Source organism: Scyliorhinus torazame, chromosome 17, assembly GCF_047496885.1.
Source record: "Scyliorhinus torazame isolate Kashiwa2021f chromosome 17, sScyTor2.1, whole genome shotgun sequence".
NCBI lineage: Eukaryota > Metazoa > Chordata > Chondrichthyes > Carcharhiniformes > Scyliorhinidae > Scyliorhinus > Scyliorhinus torazame.
Window position 1 is genome coordinate 159,862,195 of NC_092723.1, and position 21,300 is coordinate 159,883,494.

A 21,300-nucleotide genomic window follows, 5' to 3' on the forward strand; every position below is an offset into this window, starting at 1 on the left:
TAGTCGCACTGCGCATGCATGTCCGATCATCGGTGCGCACCGATAATTAGACACGCATGTGCAGTGGGGCCACGTTTTGTTTATATGGTCGCAGCCTTTTTTTTTCAAGTTCGGGGGACCAAAGGGACCATTGGGGCCAAAAGGACCCAAAACCATTTCCTCCATTTTTGTCAGCAACGAACAAGGTAAGAGAAAATGGTGGGTCGCGAAGGTCGGCCGGCGTGGGTCGCGAAGGTCGGCCGGCGTAGGTCGCGAAGGTCGGCTGGCGTGGGTCGCGAAGGTTGGCCGATTGGTAAAAATGGGTCTCCAGAAAAAAAGTTTGAAAACACTGCAGTACATCAATAGGTTCACCTTTATCCACATTCCTTGTTACTTCCTCAAAGAACTCCAATAAATTAGTCAAACATCAATTCCCTTTCACAAAACCATATCGTATCTGCCTGATTGTATTGACATTTTCTAAGCGTCCTGCTATAATCTCCTTAATAATAGATTCTGGCAGTTTCCCTATGACATATGTTAAGCTAACTGGCCTGTAGTTTCCCACTTTCTGTCCCCCTCCTTTCTTGACTAAAAGAGGCACATTGGTTATTTTCCAATCTGATGGAACCTTTCCAGAATTAAGAGAACTTTGGAAAATTAAAACCAATGCATCACCTATCTCAGCAACCACTTTGTTTCAAATTCTATGATGAAGTTAATCATTTTTGTAGAATATGTGGAACATTATTAGTTCCAATTCTACTAATGACCCCTCCCTCACCACTTTTTCCAATGATGATTGTATCAGTGTTGTTCCTGCTCTCGCCCTGAACTGAAAAAAAGTGATTAATTTTTCCCCAATTTTCACTCTTCTCACCTTCACATGGTCCATCTCTGATTCTTCCGTTCCTCAACTCCCTTATCTCTATTTCTGAGGACAGACTATTGACCCGTCTTTACTATAAACCCACTGATTCCCATAGCTACCTTGGCGACATTTCCTCACAATCTACTTCTTGCAAGGACTCTGTTACATTCTCCCATTTTCTCTGTCTCTGGTGCATTTGTTCTGATGATGCCACCTTCTATGCCAAGTTCCTGAACTAAGAATTCCTTCCACCATGGTTAACAGGTTCCTTGATCGTGTCCATCCCATTTCCCAGACTTCCTCTCTCACCCCTACCCCTTCCTTCCAGAACCAGATAAGATTCCCCTGGTTCTCAACTTTCACCCCACCAGATTGAATGGATCATATGTCACCATCTCTTGCGAGGTGCCACTACCAAACACATCCTCCCCTCCCTTTTCATCATTCCGATGTTACTTTCTGTAACATCCTGGTCCACTACTCAATCACCCTTAACATTCACTCCCTTTCCCAAGGCACCTTTGCAGAAAGTGTAACACCTGCCTATTCATCTCCCCTCCCATCAAAATGCTCTTCTGGGTGTAACAGCACAGGAAGTTACTTTCAATTTAATATATTCTATTCACTGATCATGGTACCATCTCATCTACATTTGAGAGACAAAGCGTTGATTGGGCTCCCATTCAGTCTGTAAGTGTGTCCCTGAACTTCCAGCTACCAGTCATTTTCATTTTCCACCCCATTCCCATTTTGACCTCTCTGTTCTCGGTTTCGTACACTGTTCCAATGAAGCTCAATGTAAGTTTGAGGAACAGCGCCTCATCTTTCAATTAGGAACTTTACAGCTTTTGTCCAACAATTTCAGGTCACGGCCTCTTCTCCATTTCTTCAGGCCACAGCAATTGCTAATTTTTTAAAATTTGTTCTTGGATGTTAGGACTAATGATTTTATTACTCCCATTTACACCTCCTCTAGACACCTCTTTTATTCCTTTACTTGTCCCATTACCATTCCCTTTTCCCTTGCACCATCGCTCGTTTTGTCATTTAACCTTTCCTTCCTTCCACCCTATCACAGATCTTCCCTTTTGTTCTACCTCCAGCCCCGCTCCGTGCCTCATTACTTGCTGGAAACCTGTTACATTTCTAACTTTTTCCAGTTCTGTCAAAAGAATATAGGCCCAAAGTATCGACTCTGTTTCTCCCGCCAGAGATACTGTCAGACCTGCTGAATATTTCCAGTATGTGCTGTTTTTATTTCAGATTTCCAACATCTTCAGTATTTTGATTTTCAGATTTATCAAGGAAGGCACTTTCTTGGATCCCTCCTATTCACCGTCCTTCTGATGTTGTTTGTGATGCATCCACATGCATGCCGGTGATCTTCCAGTTACCCTTCCATCCCCTCGGCTGTCTTTCTGCCGCTCTCATTAGTTCCATAACTCTTGCTGCACTGTCTGACATGTCATGGTGAGCTGATATTTCTTACAGCTGAACATAAATTAAACTGGAAGGCATTTTGTTCGCTCTCACCCCCACCTGCCTCAGACTTCACTGGTTACCTGCTCAGGCTGAACAACAATTTGCATTTATATAGTGCCTTTCATGTAATAAAACCTCCCAAGGAACTTCACAGAAGAATAAACAAATACATGTGATACTAGGGTAGATCAAAGAGTGTCTTAAAGGAGGAAAGATGGGTCGAGAGGCGGAGAAATTTAGGTAGGCAAATCCAGAGCTTGGGGACTCAGCATCTGAAGGCACAGCAGCCAATGGTGGAGCAATTAAAATCGTGGTTGTGCAAGAGTCCAGATTATGAGGAGTACAAAGATCTCGGAGAGTTCTCAGGCTGGAGGAGATTGAAGAGGTATTGTTGTTTGCGCAGTCTATTAGACTGGGGGCTGCCATGTAGCCCTGCATCCTCTCTTCTAGTTTGACTACTTCCAGACCATAGCCATACACCCCCCCTACCCACCCACCTATATCTGCTGCTGAAACCCTGTTCAGTGAACACTGGGGTGATTGTTGGATCACTTTTGAAGGTTTTTGCAGAAGAGGCCGATATCCATGATTCACTAACCCTTTAGTTGAGTTTGAGTTTATGGGTGTAAAATCTCAAATAATTTATGTTCAGATTACTCTTGTGGTCTCGGGATCGGACCACATTGATGTACACCGAGGTGCATTGCTTCAAAGCATTCTCCTTTCTGCACTGTTCTCAGCGTAATGGGATCGATAACAGAGTGAGAGCCTCAGGATAAAGAATAGCAAAGGCTGTGATTCTGTGAAGGCAAAATTCTACTGCTGCTGGAAACCACAAATGAAAGCGGAAATATTCAGCAGGTCAGGCAGCAGTTCCGGAGAGAGAAGCGTTAACGTCTCAGCACTGTTCCCTTTCATCATAGCTGGGAAATGTATAACAATACCAGACTAGTGGACCGAAACACCAATATTTTAGTTTATATTGTAAAACTACAAGTAAAGAATGATTCGCTCTAGGAATGATTGCATGAAGAAATAGGGATTTGGTATTTTTAAAACAAAACTTTTTTATGAATACAACATCACACCCAAAATGAACAGCTTACAATTAATGGGCAGCACGGTAGCACAAGTGGCTAGCACTGTGGCTTCACAGGGCCAGGGTCCCAGGTTCGATTCCCCGCTGGGTCACTGTCTGTGCAGAGACTGCACGTCCTCCCCGTGTCTGCGTGGGTTTCCCCCGGGCATTCTGGTTTCCTTCCACAGTCCAAAGACGTGCAGGTTAGGTGGATTGGCCATGCTAAATTGTCCTTGGTGTCAAAAAAGGTTAGGAGTGTTTATTGAGTTACGGGGATAGGTTGGAAGGGCTTAAGTGGGTCGGTGCAGACTAGGTGGGCCGAATGGCCTCCTGCACTGTATGTTCTATGTTCTATTACCCCTTAAATACTACTACTCCATTCCCCATTAAGCAACAACAAAAGATACATGCAGCTCTCAACCCATCTTAAAATCAGCATGGCATAGAGTAATACTTCCTTTACAGAACAGCTCTGTTAGAACCCCTTCAGACTCTGGCTGAATGTCTTCAAAAGGCTGGTTCACCTGTCGTGGTTCAGCTTCATTCTTGTTCTTCGACAAGACTGTTCTGTTTTAAATATTATTAATCTTTTTCTCTTTTTATAACTATCCTACTGGGAGAGAATTGTGGATTCCATGTCAGACAGATCAGACTTCAATTCCTCTCCAAATCTTTCTCAAAGTGTCTCCCTAAATCCATTAACTCCACCCAGCAATGACATCATCTCCCCAAGCTGAAAAACAAATGAACTCACCTGGACTGAAAACACATTCCTCTGGTCAATTTCATCTTCTGGCTCCTAAAATCTCCCAGACCCTACAAAACAAAATCATTTTTCAAATCATGACCACTGCAGTCAAACACACTCTAACCCCAGGCTTTCAGCCCTTGAGTGGCCAAATGTTTTGAATCCAATATTCCTAAAATCCTCCATTTGTCACAAGTATTAAGGATGAATCCTGTTCAACTCATCTGAAAGATAACAGACAGATTGCTGGTGCTCTTGGAGATCCTTTGTTCACCTGCAATATTGTTTTGTCTTTTATTCTTACTTTGGCGCAAAAAGATTTGTTGTGTATTTTTAGAATTTCCTGAGCTTTTGTCTTTCAGATTATGTATTCGGTTTTCATTTTACGATATTCATAATCGTATCCCGATGTGTGTAATATCAGAAATTGCTAGTCTTGAAAGTAATCGCTTTGTCATGGTTACTGTCCACTTCCTAGGAAAAGTGTGCTCTCTCCAAGTCTACGAAATCTTAATTTTTCTACTTGTAATACCAAACATCTTAAGTAATGCCCAACAGAGTAAACCCAACAAACTCTCTGGAAAATATAGAGTGCAGGATCACAAACTGCACAGTTTATAGGGTGGTGTTTATGTGGCCACTAACAGTGGATACAGTGTCAGTGGCAAGGCAGAGGGGTATCTGTGATGTGTTCTGGTGAGTGAGGGACCCTGGCCCATAGCTTTGATAACAGTGCCAGCTGCATAAATGGCTGGCGTAGCTGATTTTGGGCAGGGGGGCTCTGGTGATGAGTCTGGACAGGCCTATGAAGACTTTCTGTCATCTGTGGCATGTATGCAGCTGTCTTAGCAGATCTGGCCAGCCCAGATACCAATCATAGATCATCGGAGAAGTTTCTATAGTAACTGGAACAACTACAGCATTGGTAGTGAGCTTAGATTCAGTTCTCCCATTTTATTAGATTAAATGTATTTTAAAACAAGAGGCTCATATTGAAAGAGCAACATCTGTGTGGCATGTGTGTTCTGACTGCAACCTTTTAAATGCATAATCAGAGCTGACTTCAATGCATCCAGTTTGAATTGGGTTGAGCAGAATTTGTTGTGTAGACAAGAATGCATAGCCTCAGTGTTGCAGTGAGCTTTAACACACAATCATTCCCACAAATAACTCAACAAGAGTTGTTGCCTTGACAGCAGAAAAGGACCTGTTAAATTCACCTTGCCCGTATGTCAAAATAAAATGATGTGCCTGTGCATTTCTCCTTCCATAATGAATCAAAATTAATTATAAAGAAGTGAGGAAGCATTTTCTATTCCACTTAAGTTCTAACTAACTTTGTTGAGCAGATGAACATTGGAACATGTTTGCAGACAGTTGATCTGTGGTGTGACTTCATTTTATATCCGCGCAGATCCAATTAAACCAACTTGTGAAAAGGCAGCATTGGGTAAGCTAGGAACAGCAGTAGGCCATTCAGCCCATCAAGCCTGCTTCCATCATGACTGATTGGATACTTCAACTTATTGTTAATCAGAAATCTATCACTCTCAGCTTTAAACGTGCACATTGATTGAGGTTCCACAGGCTTCTGGGGCAGAAAGCTAATTCTTTTCATATTCTTTCATGAGATGTTGGCATTGCTGGCAAGGCCAACATTTGTTGCCCCATCCTTAATTGCCCTTGAGAAGCTACCATTATGCTGCCTCCTTGAACTGCTGCAACTGGTATAGGTACGCCTAAAGTGCTGATAGAGAGGGAGTTTCAGGATTTTGACTCGGCAACAGTGAAGAAACGGTTCCAAGTCAGGATGGTGAATGGCTTAGAGGGGAACTTAACGGGTGATGGTATCCGCATGTGCCTACTGCCCTTGTTCTTCTAGTTGATAGAGGTCGCTGGTTTGGAAGGTGCTGTCAAAGAAGATTTGGTGAGTTGCTGCAGTGCGTCTTGTATAAGGTACATACTCCTGCCACGTATCACCAGTGGTAGAGGGAGTGAATGTTTAAGGTGATGGATGGAGTGCCGATCAATCAGGCTGCTTTGTCCTGGGTGGTGTTAAGCTTCCTGACTGTTGCAGTCGCACTATCTTGGTAAGTGGAGAGTATTCCATCATGGTCCTGACTTGTGCCTTGTAGGTAGTGAACACACTGGAGATTCAGGAGGTGAGTTATTCACCGAAGAAATTCCATCCTCTGACATGCTCTTGTAGCCACAGTATCTCCATGACTGGCCCAGTTCAGTTTCTGGTCAATGATAACCCCAAGATGTTGATTGTAGGGGTTTCAGCAATGGTAATGCCGTGTATGTCAATGGGAGATTGTTACACCCTCTCTTGTTGGAGACGGCCATTGTCTCGTACTTGTGTGGTGAAAATATAACTTGCTACATATCAACCCAAGCCTGAAGATTGTCCAGGTCTTGCTGCATATGGACCCGGACTGCTTCAGTATCTGAATGGTACTGAAAATTGTGCAATCATCAGCGAACATCTGAACTTATGATGGAGGAAAGGTCATTGATGAAGCAGCTGAAGATGATTGGGCCTAGGACACTACCCTGAGGAACTCCTAGAACGCAGGACTAAGATGATTGGTCTCCAACAACCACAACCATATTCCTTTATGCCACGTATGATTCCTGACCAGAGGAGTGTTTTCCCCAAATTCCCATTGACTTCAAATTGTGCTGCCGCTCGTTGATGCTACACTCAGGTAAATGCAGCCTTGATGTCAAAAGGCAGACACTCTCACCTCGCCTCTGGAATTCAGCTCTTTTGTCCATGTTTGAAACCAATGTCAAATTGAAGTCTGGAACAGAGTGGCTCTAGCAGAACCCAAATTAGTGAGCATGATTTTGCTGTATAAATGCCACTTGATGGTGCTGTCGACAACATCTTTCGCAACATTTCTGATGACCGAGAGTTGGCTGGTCAGGCGATAATTGTTCAGATTCAATTTGTCCTGATTTTTATGGACAAGACAGACTTGGGTAATTTTATTGTTAGGTAGATAACAGTGTTTTAGGTGTACTGGAAGAGCTTGGCTAGGTGTGTGGCTAGTCTGGAGCAAAGGTCTTCAGCACTATTGCAGGAATGTTGCCAGGGCCCACAGCCTTTGCAGTATCCAATGATTTCAGCCATTTCTCGAAATCGTGTGGAGTGAAGCAAATTACTGAAGACTGTGATGCTGGGGACCTTAGAAGGAGGCCAAGATGGATCATCCACTCGGCATTTCTGGCTGAATATGGTTGCAAATGCTTCAGCCTCGCCTTTTGCACTGCTGTGCTGGGCTCCCCCCTCATTGAGGATGGGAGGGCGTCATGTGGTGCTGTGGTTAGCACTGGACTGCGGCGCTGAGGACCCTGGTTCAAATCCCAGACCTGGGTCACTATCCGTGTGGAGTTTGCACATTTTCCCCATGTCTGCGTGGGTTTCACACCCACAACCCAAAGATGTGCAGGTTCGGTGGATTGGGCCACGCTGAATTGCCCCTTAATTGGAGAAAAAAATAATTGGGTATTCTAAAATTTATTTTTAAAAGATCATTGCGGATGGTGATATTTGTGGAGCCTCCTCCTCCGTTTAGTTGTTTCATTATCCACCAACATTCACAACTGGATGTGGCAGGCTGCAGAGCTTTAATCTGACCCATTGGTTGTGGGATCGCTTAGCTCTGTCGACAAATAGTCTTTTAGTAGTACAGAACTTGAGTATTGCTGAAAAAATACATTTTGTTGAAGCTTTTCGTCTTGCACTCATCGCAAGAACTTGTGATTGCCCTGATGAGTGCAAGATGAAAAGCTTTGACAGAATGTCTTTTTCAGCAATATTTGGCTTTGTATATTACTTACTGCTTCCATTGTTTTGCATGCTAGTAGTCCTATTTTGTAGCTTCACCAGGTTGACACCTCATTTTTGAGTATGCCTGGTGCTGCATTTGGCATGCTGATCTGCAGGATTAATCCCTGACTTGACGGTAATGGTAGAGTGAGGGGTATGCTGAGCCATGAGGTTACAGATTACGGTTGAGTGCAGTTCTGTTACTGATGCTTCACAGCGCCACTGATGCTCCACAGCATCTCATGGATGCCCACTTTGAGTTGTTAGATCTGTTCTAAATGTCCCATTTAGCATAGTGTAGTAACATATACCACGATAGAGTGTGTCCTCAATGTGAAGATATAAAAAAGGCTGAATGGCTTACTCCTGCTCCTACATCCTATGTTCCTATATGACAGATGCACATGCAACTGGTAGATTGGTGAGGACAAGGTGTGGTAGGTTTTTTCCCTCTTGGAGGTTCCTTCACCACCTGCTGCAGGCGCAGTCTGGCAGATATGTCCTTCAGGTCTCGGCCAGCTCGGTCATTCATGGTCTACCGAGCCATTCCTGGTTGTGGATATTGATGTCCCCACCCAGAGTACATTCTTGCCACCGACAGTGTTTCTTCCCTGATTCATCAGCTAAGGGAGAGCAGTAGGCGATAACCAAGTTTCCTTGCCTGAGTTTGACCTGATGCCATTAAATTTCATGGGGTCCGGAGTCAATGTTGAAAACTCCCAGGGCAACTCCTTCCCAACTACATAGCGTTGTGTTATCACTTCTGGTGAGTCTGACCTGCCAGTGGAACAGGACATTCCAGGGATAGAAACACAGGGCGCAATTTAACTAAAAGGGAACAAAGTCCCTTAGCGAGCATTTAGTCACGGGTATCGCAGCTCTCGCACCGCCGAGATCACCACTATCACTCATGTTAGATATGGAGCCACAATAGGGAAAGCGCTGCCAAGGCCGCACATAGCCCCGTTTTGTGCACTGATGAGCTCTGCTCACCGGAACTCCTCAGTGTAGCGAGAGATCGTGACGCCATTTTTAAATGGTACCCAGATCTCCGGAGACCCCAATATGTCCCTTGACTGCCCCCAAACCCCAACTCACTACGAAGGCGCTCCCCCCCCCCCCCTCCCCCCGGGCACTCCTGGCCCGATCGCCGCCGCATGAAAAATGCCAGCTTGGCACCTTGGCAGTGCCAACCTGGTACCCTGGCAGTGCCACCTGGTCAGCTTGGCAGTGCCAGGCTGGCACCCAGGTGGCATTGCCAGGGTGTCCAGGTGGCACCAGCAATGCCAAGGTACTACCATACTCAGAGGGCAAGCATCTAGTGGCTTCCGATCCCCTGGGAGACCCCGGTGAGTGCCGTTCCGTCTGGTCCCCATTTATGGAGACCAGTACTGAACAGAGCTCGACCGAGGTCTCCTAGGCGACGGGGATGAATCCCAACACCTTGGGTGCCGCAGAAAACTGCATATTGCCATGAGACTAACTGTCTCGTTGTAATATGCAGATTTGCAAAAAAAAGGATCCTGCCCACAACGGGCAGGATTCACATCACATCACAACGTCTTACGAGATCGCGTTAGATCTCGCATGGCATTGCGAGCCGAGTAGATCCCAGAAGCGAGGTACCGGCTTTTATCGGCCACGTTGCGCCGCAACGCTTTTCGGGTGTAGGGCGCCATTCGATCATGCCCATAATGTTGGAAGTGTCTGGGACATTGGCTGTAAGGTATGATTTGAAGTGTAAGACTATATCAGGCTGTTCCTTAACTGGTCTGTGAGACAGCTCTTCCAATTTTGTCACAAGTTCCCAGATGTTCGTAAGGAAGACTTGCAAGGTCGACGGGCTGTGTTTGCCACTGTCATTTCTGGTGCCTCGGTTGACATCTGGTCGATTCGATTTCATTCCTTTTAGACTTTTAGCAGTTTGGTACAACTGAGTGGCTTGCTAAACCATTTCAGAGGACAGTTAAGAGTCAGTGCATTCAGAATATCTTTTAACAGGTTATTTTTTCACACATTGAGACACAAATGGTTAAATGTTACTGTAGAGCTTTGCGGAAAAGCTTGGATTCAGGGCATGTTCAGACGAGTCATATTTGTGTGGTACATTGAGCAGTGATTAGTGAAACATGCATTGGTGTGTTGTATCCCACTTCCATAGCACCTTGTATAGCCAAGGAACATCTCTGCACTAAAGGTATGAGTTTACACTATCAAGAATGAAATGTTTGTGGAAATCTAAAGAATTACGTTATCTCAATGCACAACTAATAAGTACTAATTTTCTCTCTTTCGGCAGTGATCTTGTTCTGTATGGCAGCCCTAATATTCCCGATTGGATTTTACATCAATGAAGTTGGAGGACAACCGTACAAGTTACCCAACAATACCCAGGTTGGGTCATCGTATGTGCTATTTGTCTTGTCCATCTTTTTTACAATCGTGGGACTCCTGTTTGCAGGGAAAGTCTGCCTACCTGGCTGAGGAAACAGAAAAAGGCCCGCCCAGTGTTTCAGCATACACAAAAAAAACCAGTTCTCAAAAGTTGAGTTGCATTCGTCAGCTGGGGACTGCTTAGAGCAACTCCCGCGACCGTGGATGGATTAGTTCATATCACTATGCACTTTGGAGACAAAGCAGAGTTTTTCCTCCACCAACCCCAATGCCGACTCGGAACGTTGTGAACAAACTGCTGCTTTTTCTGAATGAGGATGGGGCTGTTCTGGGAAATGAACAACCCAAGGGGACTGCTTCACGGAAGAGGCGCCAAGACCCGCGCTACCGTGTCCCCTCCTTTAACACTATACCTATCACTGTTTCATATTGGCAACAGGCATTTGAAACCCAAACACTCTCTCCCATTTCTTTCACTCTTTAGAAAGAGACTCCGTGTTGGACTGGAGGTAAACAGATCAATGCAGGTGGGGCAGGCCTCACTGGTTAAGAATAGAATATTGCAACATCTCAAAAGGTGGTGAATCATTCAAAGGGGGGGGGAGACATTACACTACTTAAACTAAAATAATACCAAAATGGATTTGATTCAGGGCTTGAAGCCCAGTGGAGTGCCAGTCTGACCAGGGTCATCATGTTATGAAGCCTATAGATCAAAGTTGCTTTCTATTCTGTATAAAACAAATATGGAAATTTATTCCTGCTGGATATTAAAGCCAAATATTATGTTTTTTGTTCAGTGATACTTAGAAGAAACTCCCCTTCCTATTTTTGTTGGCTGATGCAGTTTAATGTATATGCAGCTCTGGAGAGTTCAGATTACTGGAAAACACTATTATGTGAAGGTCAATGTCCATGTTGCTGTCACTTTGAGGTCAGTACAGTTGAAAGTCCACAGTTACCTCATTCTTTGCACCTTTTAAAATTCTGTAGCAACTGACCCCAACTTTATGCTTTCAAACAATATTACCACATGTCTAAACCATACTGGGTGCAATTTTTTTTAAAGTTGACTAAGCTGAACTAAAAAATTATCTTTATTAAATTATTTGTATATGAGGAGAAAGAGATTGTGACATATCCTTTTAATCACTCCACCACTTAAACCTGACTTTTTTTTTTGCAATATTCTGGCTAATGTGTTTGTCCAGAGTTGTCCTCCAATTTATACAAATGCAGCTTCATCCGCTGTTTGTGTACCTGTGTAGAGCTATAAATGAACGTAACCTATTCAGCAGCTCCAGTTACCTTCATTGGGTTCTACCTATCTTGGGCAGTCAGATTGTGTAATATTAAAAGATGCCACTATCTCTGATCAGGTGGCCAGTCCATTTCCATGCGTCAGGTTAGAGGCATTAAACTGAGCTTCCCTTTTAGACTATTTGGGATCAGTGTGAAGGTGTTTGGTATGATACTAAAGGATTGAGCTATCGCATTGACTAGAACAGGCAGAGGAATGTGTGTGACCAGCTGTTGAAGTAGTGCTGCAGTTCCACACAAGCTTTCTGAGTGAACTTCTCATCTGACCCAGTATCTCACATATGAGCAGTAAAGCCCAATATAGTTGTTATAAGGAACACTCCTCCCCTTCACTTCAAGCCACAGTAGTCACAGCTCTGAGACTGCTGCAAGGGCATTGCTGTCTCCCATCCACCCTTAAAATGGTGTTTGGATGCAGGCACTGAACGGGTGTACAGTGTGCCTTCCCCACCAAAAGAGCCAGACTGCTCTGACACTGGACATGTCTCTTCAGCAGCCCTTGTGCACTCACAGGTAGATCACAGAATGCTCGTTATGTGTTGGCTAATGCATTGGCTTGAGGTGTCTGTTCACTAAAAGTAAGAAGTTGGGTAGGTGAGATTGAGTCACTGGGATGCCAGGAATATTGCTTCTGGCAACAAAAGCAGCTGCTTCCAGGTGATCTGTGTGCTCTGCATTTCAAAGGAAATGACCTAGAAGAAATAAAAGCATCCAGAAACGATTGTGAATATTTAAAAGCAACTTGGTACCTCAGCATTTGCAGTGAAAGATCAAAGGGCAGCATTCACACTGTTGCCCACATCTTAGAACCTCTTCGATAGTACGAACAAAGGCAAAGTCCAACAGTGCTGTACTGTAGGAAGCTGGATGTAAATATGTGAATGATCTGCTGATTAACACATGAATTATGAGAAAGCATTAAATAATCAGAAGTACAACTCGATTTTAAATTGAGTAAATCTAGAATTCTGAATTACATCCCCTTCATTCTAAAACCAAATACCTTGATCATCAAAGGTATGTTTTGTTATTTAGTATAGAGAAATGATGGCTGAGTGATTTGTTCATTGAGCTGCAACAAAAGTTTACTAACCCAGATTTTATCCTGTGACCAATTTGACTACACCTTCATTCATTGTGAACACATACATTTCAACATACACAATTAGCACAAGCTCACATAGGTTTTTGTAAAATCCTGATTGTAGAAATAATTATTTCCTTGTTTCTTTAGCTTTCTTCTTCCTCCCTTCTGTCAGTCTGTTTGTTCCTCATCACCTCCCTCCTATCCTTTCATAATGCTTGAATGTCTATCTGTGTGTCTGTCTCCCTCTCTCTCGGTTTTGCGCATTCCTTTGCTTTCTCTTCCTCTCTCCCTCCAGCTAGTGTGCACTTTGTCCGTGGTCCTCTCTTTCTTCCCCTTTATCTGCTTAATTTTACTGATCACGCAAAGTGAACTATATGTGTCAACACAGATGAACAGACCAGCTCCAGCCAGTACATTAACATAACGTGTTACTGCGCAAACTGTGTACATTTCTTACTCCCTGTCCCCATATCAGATTGAAGTTTTTATTACAGTAGCTCAGGAGATAGTAATAAATGACAAAAGAAAATCCCTAGGAACAGCTCTAACTTGAACTTCAGATGTGATTTAACTGACTGAGCAATACGTGGAAAGTTTGTACAAAATTATATCTAGATCATGAAAGTAGACCTCTGAATAAATAACTTGACAAAATTACTGGAGGTTCTGGGCACTTTGCTCATTGAGTATCAATTTTGGAAACAAAAATCTCATCTGCAAATCTGTATTCTAAGTATTGTATTACATCAGCCAGTATGAAGGCTGCCTGGACCAGCCAGGTATCCTCAAACCCAGCAATCATTTTGAAACACTTAAAACCATTGACATAAAGACCAAATAATCAAGTCATCTAGATCCATTGCAATCAGTAAGTGGACATTACCACTCCAGCCTTTTTCTAGCGTCAGATTAATCCCTTTTGAGGTTCTTTAAATTCCTATTGCATCATGTGAATCCTGCAACTAAGTGGCAGAGCAGCACCAGAAAGCATCATCATTGCCCATGTTTATTTTTAAATTGCCACTTTGATGGCTCGGTTTTCCTTCTGTGCTAAAAGAAAACTCAGTAATTAGGTGCTTTCTGAGCAAAGGAAGGTTATTAATACAATTATCGGTGCAGCACATTATTAAAGGAAATGCGAATTGGGTATTTTTGGGGACTGACTTTTGTTTTAGAAGAATTATGTTTTCTCCCTAACCATTTGTAGATCACACTATTCTGTATGGTGCAGTTCTTGACCACTTGTATTTGTTACTTTATTCTGAGCTGATGCATTTTCTGGGACAGCTCATTAACAAAGATGGAGAAAAAAAATTCCTTTTCCGTAAATGTCGTTAAGCTAATGTGACTCGAGCCGGTTTCAGCCTGGCGGGAAACACTGAAATTGCAGCATCTTGTTTGCTGATGTTTCACATGATAATTGAGTTGTATTATATCTTGCTTTCCGTATGATTTGTTTACATTCATTTCTCCCCTGCTTCCAATCCACATCAAACCCTGTCTGAAGGACACAACAATGAAGGAGAACACACAGCCTCACTGTGGTGCAAGTGATTTGGTGGTTAATCCAAGAAACCCAGAATGAGATTTACTCATTTTCGTATTGTATAGAGTCACATGAGGGATTTTTGGGGATATGTGCAAACAGCCTGTACAATATCCTGTTATATTATCAATGTGTTTTATAATTGGTTACGGCAGTTTTTAAAACCAATAATAATTTCAGAGGAGGCATTGTTAATACGTCTGTACAAAGAGAACATAATTTTCCTTCACTTGTATTTTTGTTATTGAGCAAGTTTATCAAAATAAAACAATTGTCTACTAAAGGAACTGGTGTTTTTTTTTTTTTAATGCCATGAGAAATAAATTTGATAAAAATTTCTGTTCACTAACAATATGCACCAGGTAGGTCACCTGCCCGAATGAATAAAATCTCAGGAACTCTGCCACCCTCAAAGAGATCTCTTGTTGAACTGCAGGTATTCACCCACCCTGCTAAGGTATTAAAGACTGGCATTTCTGTAGCACCTTTCATGATCTCGGGGCCTCCCAAAACACTTTCCGCTGATGAAGCACTTCTTGAGTGTAGACACTCTTGTCGGAAAAACAGCATCTAATTTGTGTAACGCGAGATCCCACAAATAGCCATGAAATAAATGAACGGGTCTTTTTTATTTAGTTTTAGTTGAGGGATAAATGGGCATCAAGTGAACCCTGCTCTTCAAGTGGCATGGGGATATTTATGTTTGCTTGAGAGCTACGACGCTGAGGACCGGAGTTCGAATCCCAGCCCCGGGTCACTGTCCGTGTGGAGTTTGCACATTCTCCCCGTGTCTGCATGGGTTTCACCCCCGCAACTCAAAGATGTGCAGGTTTGGTGGATTGGCCATGATAAATTTCCCCTTAATTGGGAAAAAAAAAATTGGATACTCTAAATTTATAAAAAAAGAAAAAAAATGTTTGCTTGAAAGGGCAGATGGGACCACGGTGTAACATCTGAAAATTGGCATCTCTGACTGGGCAGCACTGCCTCAGTGTTGCCCTGGAGTATGAGCCTAGATTATGTGCTTGTTGTAGTGGAATTTATCAGATTTCTTTATTGGCTTCACCTAGAAGCCCTGGCACAATGCTGAATTTGTTTGAAAAGAGACTTGCATCTATATAACACCTTGCATCTCTTGGACATCTGCTAAAGCACTTCCAACATTAAGGTAAATTAGACATTGTCTACAATAGAACCAAACATCTCCCTCTGTTAGAGGGAAACAGTTGGTTATATATAGCTTGAGAGGCACCACTCCACAAGTGTGGGGCAAGGTGAGGACGCAGACCTCCATGAACTACCATAGGCAATACAAAGATTTAATTTGTGCCATTGGTGTTATTTTGCATCGCACTCTAGCCATTGAGTTAACCAACACCTCCCCCAATAAGAATCCACAAAAATCCTTGCAACTGTGGAGTTTGGCACCAATGATGACGTCAGTTTTAAACCAATGCTTAAGTTCACTTGGCAAGGCTACCACAGGCAAAATAAATGCACGCTGCCCAATGGCCAAGCTGCAGTAAAAAACACTGCACTCAGCAATGCAAGAGAGAGTAACCAGCTAATGTCTCTGCTGGTGTTCATTGCAGGATGAATGTTGGTCAGGACATTAAGAGAGCTAGCTCTCTGTTCATCCAAATAATGCTGTGTTTCCTTTTTAAATATCCGCCTCAACAGGCACGCACAGTGCAGAGCTCCCTCAGTATAGCCACTGGAGTTTCAGACCGGATTTTGTGCTCAAATTCTGGAACAGGACTTGAACCCATACTCTTCTGACTTAGAGACAAGAGTGCCACCCACTGAGCCAGGCTGACACTAATCCAAATGTTGCCCGACTTGACCAAAGGCTGATAACTGTGAAAACCAGAAATGATCTGATAACGTGCTGACTACATTGAGAAATTTGGACATTTTTAATGCAAAATCTAGTATGAAGTTTTTTTGACTGACTAAATACAAAGAAACAGTTTCCACTGGAGGGACAACATGTCTGCCTTCTCGGGTAGATGTAAAAGACTCAGACACTATATCAACAAAGAACAGAAAGTGGCAAAAAATGTCCTGGTGTTTGAGGGGATGGCTATGCTTATCAATGAGAAGCCCGGCAGGTTAATGGAGCATATGTCACTGACCCAATAAATATAAAAGTGTAGCAATGAATGTGGGTTAGAATTCACTCTGTTCAAATTACTGATTAAATTACTTCAGTTGTGATGCATTAATTTATACCGCCACCCTTTTACACATTGTTTGGCTGTGCCTTATAACCAAGCCTTTCATCTCTACAGCTAAATCAGAAAAATAGTAATCATTTATTATCACAAGTAGGCTTCAATGAAATTACTGTGAAAAGCCCCTAGTCGCCACATTCCGGCGCCTGTTCAGGGAGGCCGGTACGAGAATTGAACCCGCGCTGCTGCATTGTTCTGCATTACAAGCCAGCTGTTTAGCCCACTGTGCGAAACCAGTCAATAGTTCTATGGGATAAATTCAATGTTATTTTGTGTATCATGCTGGCCACTGTGCTTTGCAGCGCCTACCAGTTGCAATAAGTCCCATGTGTACCAGCTTACTCCCCCACTCCAGTGTTACCTGAGCACAGGCAGGACTGTGGGATCAGCCAGAGTGACCACCCTCCCGCACCCCCTTCCCCCAAACCAGCCAGGCTCAACCTAAACCTGTGAATCACACTCCTGAGAAGATCAACAACCTAATACAACATCCCTAGTTGCTTCCTAGAGGCATTATAAAACAAAATTCAATACCAAGCTGCATAAGGAGATATTGCACGGTGGCACATTCATTAACACTGTTGCTTCCCAGCTCCAGGGTCCCAGGTTCGATTCCCTGCTGGGTCACTGTCTCTGCGGAGTTTGCACGTTCTCCCCGTGTCTGCGTGGGTTCCTCCAGATGCACCAGTTTCCTCCCACAAATCCCAAAAGACGTGCTTATTAGATGAATTGGACATTCTGAATTCTCCCTCTGTGTACCTAAACAGGCGCCGGAGTGTGGAGACCAGGGGCTTTTCACAGTAACTTATTTGTAGTGTTAATGTAAGCCTACTTGTGACAATAATAAAGATTATAAAATGTGACTAAAAATGTGGGCCAACAAGGTAGTTTTAAGGAGCACCTTACAATGGGACAGACTTAACCTGCACCAACCGACATCAGCTCCAAAGATCAGGGGCTTTGGGCTGAAGAGCCACCAGGAATTGAGGAATAATTGAGCTTCTAATAAATGTTCCAAATAACTGAACTTTTTATTTTATCAGTTTCCTTTTGATTCTGTTAGTTGTTCCTGAAACATTAGAGTCAGTGCAACTTGGGTGTTACTGACAACGACTGGAATCAATTATAAAGGTAATTGTAGTAACTTGCACGGGACACACTAGGTGAGCTTGCTAATATTTCCAGTGAGGCTTCACAGGGTGGGGTTACATTATATATAAGGTCGGCCAGAATGTAATGACCGATGGAGAGAAAGGACCGGTTACTTTCAACTGGGTCCCTTGTGTACGTATTACTGTTTTAATAAAGAATCTATTGGTGTCACAAGTAGGATTACATTAACATTGCAATGAAGTAGGACAGCACAGTGGTGCAGTGGTTAGCACTGTTGCCTATGGCGCTGAGGACCCGGGTTCGATCCCGGCCCCAGGTCACCCCCACAACCCAAAAAGATGTGCAGGTTAGGTGGATTGGACACGCTAAATTGTCCCTTAATTGGAGAAAAGAATAATTGGGTACTCTAAATTTATTTTTTTTAAACATTGCAATGAAGTTACTGTGAAAAGCCCCTCGTCGTCACACTTTGGCGCCTGTTCGTGTAAACTGGGGGAGAATTCAGAATGTCCAGTTCATCAAACAAACACGTCTTTTGGAACTTGTGGGAGGAAACCGGAGCACCCGGAGGAAAACCACGCAGACACGGGGAAAACATGCAGCCTCTGCACAGACAGTGACCCAAGCCGGGAATGGAACCCGGGTCCTTGGCGCTGTGAGGCAACAGTGCTAACCACTGCTACCATGATAAATAAGTTTATCTTTGTTGCTTAATTGACTCCTCTTTACCGCTACTAAACTGGTGCCGAGGATAAAAACTGGAAACCATTGGTGTGCTACTCTGCCTCCTACTCCGTCTCTAAAAACTTTGTTCGTCTCGACCTAAGGTACGTTTTTACACTATGCCTCTGTTCGGTGGCTTAGATGCATTTGACTCAGCCATTGAGTCATGGAAGCAATATACAGAACAACTCCGCTATTTCTTCAAAGCCAACAACATAACTGAAAATGACCGCCATACTTTAATCTTGCTGATGGTCTGCGGGGCTCACACATTCGGAGTTATTTGGGGCCTCACTTTTCCGGCAGCACCAAATATGGTAGCATTCGACCAGCTAGTCACACTTGTAGGAGACCTTTTTTTGTCTTAGCGCAGAAAGAGGCCATTCGGCCTATCAAGCCTGGAGAGACCCTTTGAAAAATCACCCTACCTAGGCCCACTCATCCTCTCTACCCCCGTAACCCCACCTAAACTGCATATCTTTGGACTGTGGAAGGGAACCAGAGCATCCGGAGGAAACCCATGCAGACCACTGTAACTGTGCCCAATCCTCCACCTTATTCCTGTAACCCCACCCAACCTTTGGACATTTGGGGAAATGTAGCTTGGCCAATCCATCTAGCCTGCACATGTTTGGACTGTGGGAGGAACCCCAAGCCGGCACTGGGAGAAAGTGCAAATTCCACAGAGACAGTCACCTGAAGCCGGAATTGACCCATGGTCCCTGGCGATGTGTGGCTGAAGTGCTAACCACTATGTCGCCCCATGCCTTCAGCCATTGTGTAGAGATATCGGTTTAATACAGCGAGATGCTCTGAGCCGGAGTCAGTCGCTGAGTATGTATCCTGGTTGAGAACAATCACCAAATATTGTGATTATGCTTCAGGACCGTTAGTTTGGGATCAACAGTTATGAAATCCAGACTAGCTGGCACGGTGAGGCAGTGATTAGCACTGCTGCCTTATGGCACCGAGGATTCGGGTTCCCGAACAGGCGCCGGAATGTGGCGACTAGGGGCTTTTCACAGTAACTTCATTTGAAGCCTACTTGTGACAAGCGATTTTCATTTCATTTCATTTTCATTTCGATCCCAACCCCGGGCCACTATCTGTGTGGAATTTGCACATTCTCCCCGCATCTGCGTGGGTCTCACCCCCACAACCCAAAGTTGTGCAGGATAGGTGGATTGGCCACATTAAATTGCCCTTGGGAAGATTTTTTTAAAAGTCATGAAATGAGGGTGAAAGGTCCCTAACATTCCAACAAGCATTGCAAATCTGTCGCAGGAAAGTATGGCCAGGGGTGTACAAGAATTATAGGGATGGAAGTTGAAACGAAAGAGGAAATGCTGGAAAATCTCAGCAAGTCTGGCAGCATCTGTAGGGAGAGGAAAAAGCTAACTTTGCGAGTCCGATGACTCTTTGTCAAAGGGATGGAATTTAATGCCTTGTGTCACCCCCCCCCACCCTTCTCTGCCCAGGACGAGTTGCCAGCAGGTGCTCGGCCCCAGATCTCGTGACTCAAAGCCTCGACAAACGCCCTGGCCGGATTCGGGCAAGGGTGACTGCGGACCATGTGAGAGGTGTGGCAACAGGAGCCGCCCACAGTGTCCTGTCCGCTCGGGCCATGCTGCTCGTCGGCCCCGGGCCCGGCCCGGGCCCACCATGTCGATGACCCTGAGGAAGCTGCCAATGGGTCGGACATGTAGCGCAACTGCCTGTCCATGCCCCATGTCGCTCCCAAGTATGCTTCAATGGACACCTCCGCATGGAATTGGATACTGGTGTAGCTGTCTCTGTGATCCCCTGCAGCGTGTTCAACCGCATCCGCCTCGGTGTGAGTGAATTGACCTGAACTGATTGAGCAGCCGAAATTGCAATGTATCCTGGAGATCATCTGCCAATAGTGGGCTCCACTCATCCCTGTGACCAACAAGCGCAGTCGCTTCGCCTTCCCCTTATTGTGAAAGGGAACGGCCCAGTCTGTTAGGCTGTGACTGGTTGTACCTCAACTGGCTGCATATTCTTCAATTGGAAACTGGAGGGTGCATGCAGTATTGAACAATTTCCCGACTTTTCTGGACCAGGCTTGGGAAAGATAGTGGGAGCTGTGGCGAAAATACAGGGCAACCCACAGGCTGAGCCTCGGTTTTTCCATGCCAAGCTGGTCCCCTATGCACTTCTAAGGAAGGTAGAGGCCGCATTGCAGCGGTTAGAGGATCTCGGGATCGTCCGGCCGCTTTGTTTCGCCGACTGGGTGGCCCTGGTATTGAAGCTGTCTGCCTTTGCTTTGTGACGATTACAAATTACCTGTAAATACAGCATCCCATTTGGAACGCTACCCGCTTCCCCGCATCAAAGACCTCTACGCCACATTGGCGGGAGGCTCAACTTTTACAAGCTTGACATAAGCAATGCTTATCTGCAACTCAAGTTACACAAGGCGGTAAGAAAATTTGTCACAATGACGGCATAGTGGCGCAGTGGTTAGCACTACTGCCTACGGTGCTGAGGACCTGGGTTTGAATCCCGGCCCTCGGTCACTGTCCATGTGGAGTTTGCACATTCTCCCCGTGTTTACGTGGGTCTCACCCCCACAACCCAAAAGATGTGCAGGGTAGGTGGATTGGCCATGCTAAATTGCCCTTTTAATTGGGAAAAAAAATTGGGTACTCTAAATTTATAAAAAAACAAAGAAAATTTGTCACCATTAATACGCGTAAAGGATTATACGAATATTCCAGGCTTCCGTTAGGCGTTTTGTCCGCCTGCGCCATTTTTTCAGCATGTCATGTAGGGTATTCTACATGGTCTTCTCCGTGTGGCGGTTTACCTCAACGACGTGCTCATCATGGAGCGACAGAGGCCGAACACTTGCTAAATCTAGAGG

General features: G+C 44.3%; 1 protein-coding gene across 2 annotated transcripts in view; it reads left to right on the plus strand.

Annotated features, from left to right (window-relative positions):
- Positions 1-14,626, plus strand: part of LOC140394318 (uncharacterized protein C16orf52 homolog B) — a 145,477-nt gene extending 130,851 nt beyond the window's left edge. Inside the window, exon 4 of one of the 2 annotated variants that reach the window (XR_011935849.1) lies at positions 10,296-10,361. Coding sequence is in view for 1 of the 2 variants with exons in the window: in XM_072481473.1 (XP_072337574.1) it covers positions 10,296-10,480 (185 nt within the window). In the remaining variant the exon portion in view is untranslated. Of the gene's footprint in view, positions 1-10,295 lie in introns of both variants that reach the window. The other variant, XM_072481473.1, reaches the window with a different exon arrangement.
- Positions 14,627-21,300: the final 6,674 nt, after the last annotated feature.